General features: G+C 40.9%; 1 protein-coding gene across 2 annotated transcripts; it reads left to right on the top strand.

Annotated features, from left to right (window-relative positions):
* The first annotated feature begins 508 nt into the window (after window positions 1–508).
* Window positions 509–2,799, top strand: LOC103962076. Of its 2 annotated transcripts, XR_007257181.1 has the most exons (3): window positions 509–1,161; window positions 2,163–2,498; window positions 2,669–2,799. XR_007257181.1 is itself a non-coding variant. In XM_009374740.3 (2 exons), the coding sequence occupies exons 1-2, from the start codon at window positions 568–570 to the stop codon at window positions 2,436–2,438; spliced, it is 870 nt and encodes a 289-aa protein (XP_009373015.2). In that variant the 5' UTR covers window positions 509–567; the 3' UTR covers window positions 2,439–2,799. The 2 variants fall into 2 exon arrangements, 1 of the variants encoding a protein (XP_009373015.2); XM_009374740.3 differs by having other exon boundaries at window positions 2,163–2,799.
* Window positions 2,800–3,348: the final 549 nt, after the last annotated feature.

The following is a 3,348-nucleotide window of genomic DNA, read 5'->3' as shown; positions in this document are numbered from 1 at the left end:
CACTTTGTTTCTTGTAGCCAAGTTTTGGTGAGACTTTATCCTTTTTACGCATCCTTACTTTAAGACTCGTGTATGCATTGGTTGTACCAAACCAGAATTGACAATAATCCCCATCTCCTAATGATGAAGACTTGATGCAGTTACTTCTTAAGTTCTACACACTCAACAAGGAGTGATATAAATAGTGTCTTACTTTATGTGTAATTGTGTAAAATAAAAGTAGGAATCCAATAAGATCTAGAAGATCATTTTCTTGTACAACTTGTATTACTTGTAGGACAAGTAAAACCCATTATAATTGGTATAAATAAATGTATTAGCATGAAAAACGTGAATTATACATGTACTATTGAAAAATATGTAAAAATAAACTTGTATTAAACAAAAAAAAAACGTATATTATATTTATAATACGCGAATTTACTAACTAGTCCTCCATATACGATCTGCTCTTGGGCTTGGGCGGATTATTATTAGAGTGACTCTGCGCAAATCCAAGGCCCGCATTGTTAAATAATAGACATCTTTCGGGTTGTTGGGTAAAGCTAAGAACCGGCCGAAACGAAAATGGCGGCGGCAGCAGCAGTTGGAGCTCCAAGCTGTCACCGGCTCCACCTTCTCCTCCACCGCCCACCACCACCACCATCATCTTCTTCCTTCTCCCTTTTCCTCAAACCCCTTCTCACCTCCACCACCACCGTCACCGCCACCACCACCACCATCAACATTCCATTCTCTCACCTCCCACGCCGCTCACTTATCTCCCATTCCCTTCCTTCCTTCTCCTCTCGACCTCTCTTCTTCTGCCACTCTCCCACCGCTACCCACTCTCCTCCTCCCTCCAAAGCCTCTTTACAAGAAGAAGAAAAAACCCAACAATTCGAAATTCCAGAAGATAATGATAATGGTGAAGAAATTGAGATCGAAATTGAGAACTCGGATAATAAAGAGGATGGCCAAGTGAGTTCGGAGTCTTCACCTGCTCTAAAGAGAGATGGGGTGAAGCCGCCGACGCTGACGGTGAAAGAAAAGAAGGAACTTGCGTCTTATGCTCACAGCTTGGGGAAGAAGCTCAAGTCCCAGTTGGTGGGGAAGTCCGGCGTCACAGCCAGCGTCGCCGCTTCTTTTATAGAGAACCTTGAATCCAATGAGCTTCTCAAGGTAATTTCTTATTCATTTGTTACTTACTATATTTTGGAAAACAAGATTTTGGTGGTTCAATTAGTACCCAGTTGGGGTTTAAGGGTTTATGCCGAAGTTGAGGGATTTTGTTGTGCTAGTCTGAAATTGGTATGCTGTTATTGAAGACAGTTTCTGCTTTGCAAGTTTCACTTTGTCAGATTTGTCATAGGAATGGATTCAAGATTGTTTAGAGTCTTATCCTTTTCTTTTTTGTCACAGAAATGTTTACTTTTTGAGTTCTTCAGTTTTCGAAATGTGAGATTAGATTATTGGTTCTGACAGTTTTAGAATACATCTGTGTTAGCTTTCTCACTGCTTTTTGAATATCTAGTATCAAGGGATTTTGGTAAGAAAGATCATAAATCTGTACTCCATAAATTGTTTGCGAGGATCGGACTGATATTCATCTTACACGTGGGGAATTCGAATTATTTGAGGATTAGGGCTTTGTTGAGTTGAGATGATATATTGAGCAATCATGCTTAGGTAGTAGCAGCTTCCCTTACAATCACAGTTGAGTTAAACTTCGTAGTAGAAAAAGAAAACAGAGTTTACAAATGCACGATGTTTGTAGCATACACTGGGGGCCTTACTTCAGCTGCTCGAGCCTCAGACTCGCATAAGAGGTAATATATCACCATGTCCCAATTAGGGGCTATGGGGTTGGTTTAAGCACCACAAATTTAAAGCAGCAGTATCCAACTTAGTTTTGAATGTCGGTTCATGTAACTGCTGCATATTCTGATACAGAACTCCATAACAGCTCTCCATGGGAACTGAAATCCAGAAAACTCTTAACATATCTCTGGCTTGTTGAGTTGATTTGAATGTCTGTCCACGTATCCAACTTGGTTTTGAATGTCGGTTCATTTGTTGTACTGCCATTCTGTTTTGTCTCTTGATTATACTTTGACCAATTAAAAGCAAAGAAACATAGGTCTGCTTAGCTAACACATATTGTCACCCAATGTTCTGAACAGGTGAAAATACACGGGACATGTCCTGGTGAGCTAGAGGATGCTGTTATACAATTAGAGGAATCAACTGGTTCAGTTGTTGTTGGCCAAATTGGTAGAACAGTGATTCTTTACAGGCCCAGCATCACCAAGTTGAAAGCAGAGGAGAAAAGGCAGCAGTCGCGAAAGATATTCATGAGACGAAAGACATATTCGAGACCCACAGCAATGGAATTTCAGAAAAAAGGAGAAAGACCAAGAATGAATGAGCGTGACAGCCGAGGGAGAACCAGGGTCTAAGTTCCTGCCACATATGGTTATGGTTATATAATTCTAGAACTGTCTTGAGAAGGTTCTACGGTAAGGTGTTCTTGCATTTACCTTTAAAGCTATGCATGTTTGGATACTATGGAATTTTTGTAGCAAATCAAATTAAATTGAAATGAACTAAGAAAAAAAGAAAAGAAGTTTAAACTGGATACGTGCGGTATGATGTTGAGGACAAAAGTCGACGTGTTTGACAAATGCAGGATGAGGTACTTGCAATATGATGATGCTGTTGCTGCTGCTTGTATTTTGCTTGTTTGGATGAAATCTGCATTGTACTTCAATGGTTATCAAACTGGCATTAAGATTATAACTCATTTATTTTTTCATTGAATTCAAAATTTACGTTTTCCCGAGAGCAAAGGATCCTTCAATCCTATCTGTTCAAAAAGAAAATCGAACGGCTAGAAAACATTTAGTCAGCCTTTATGCCATCGGAATAGGAAGAAGATGCGATGGCAGCTGCGGCCATGGTGTTGACAGCGAGAGGTTTGAGAGGGGCGCGGAAGGGGAGGAGATGACGGCGTTGTTGGGATCAATGGCTTCACAGTCCTATTTCGAGGCAAGGTAGCGATTGTGACTTTGAAACCCTGTTCGAGGAAGGAGAAGTAGCTGCGATGGCTTCTTGGCTCTGTTGGAGGCAAGCCTTGCAGACAGTCTTTGGGATCCTGAGGATCCTATTGAAAGGGATCCGGAGAGGATTAGGTTGGAGGGGATTCGGAGAGGATTCTTTCCCAGATTTTACATCCTCTGGAGACGTAAATGGCGAGGTTGGAGGGGATTCGGAGAGGATTCTTTCCCAGATTTTACATCCTCTGGAGACGTAAATGGCGATCTACATGTGGTTATAGCCCGAGTTATCTTTAATAAAATTTTACTAATT

The sequence above is a fragment of a genome, unplaced genomic scaffold (assembly GCF_019419815.1).
Source record: "Pyrus x bretschneideri cultivar Hongxiangsu unplaced genomic scaffold, Pyrus_bretschneideri_v1 Contig16, whole genome shotgun sequence".
Taxonomy (NCBI): domain Eukaryota; kingdom Viridiplantae; phylum Streptophyta; class Magnoliopsida; order Rosales; family Rosaceae; genus Pyrus; species Pyrus x bretschneideri.
Note: the sequence above shows the minus strand (reverse complement) of the source record. Positions and strands in the feature narration are given on the sequence as shown.

Excerpts from the sequence above, each read along its gene's own strand:
- LOC103962076 (XM_009374740.3), top strand. The coding sequence starts at position 568 with ATGGCGGCGGCAGCAGCAGTTGGAGCTCCAAGCTGTCACCGGCTCCAC. Across the intron at positions 1,162-2,162 it reads AATCCAATGAGCTTCTCAAG|GTGAAAATACACGGGACATG; the intron begins GTAATTTCTTAT and ends TGTTCTGAACAG.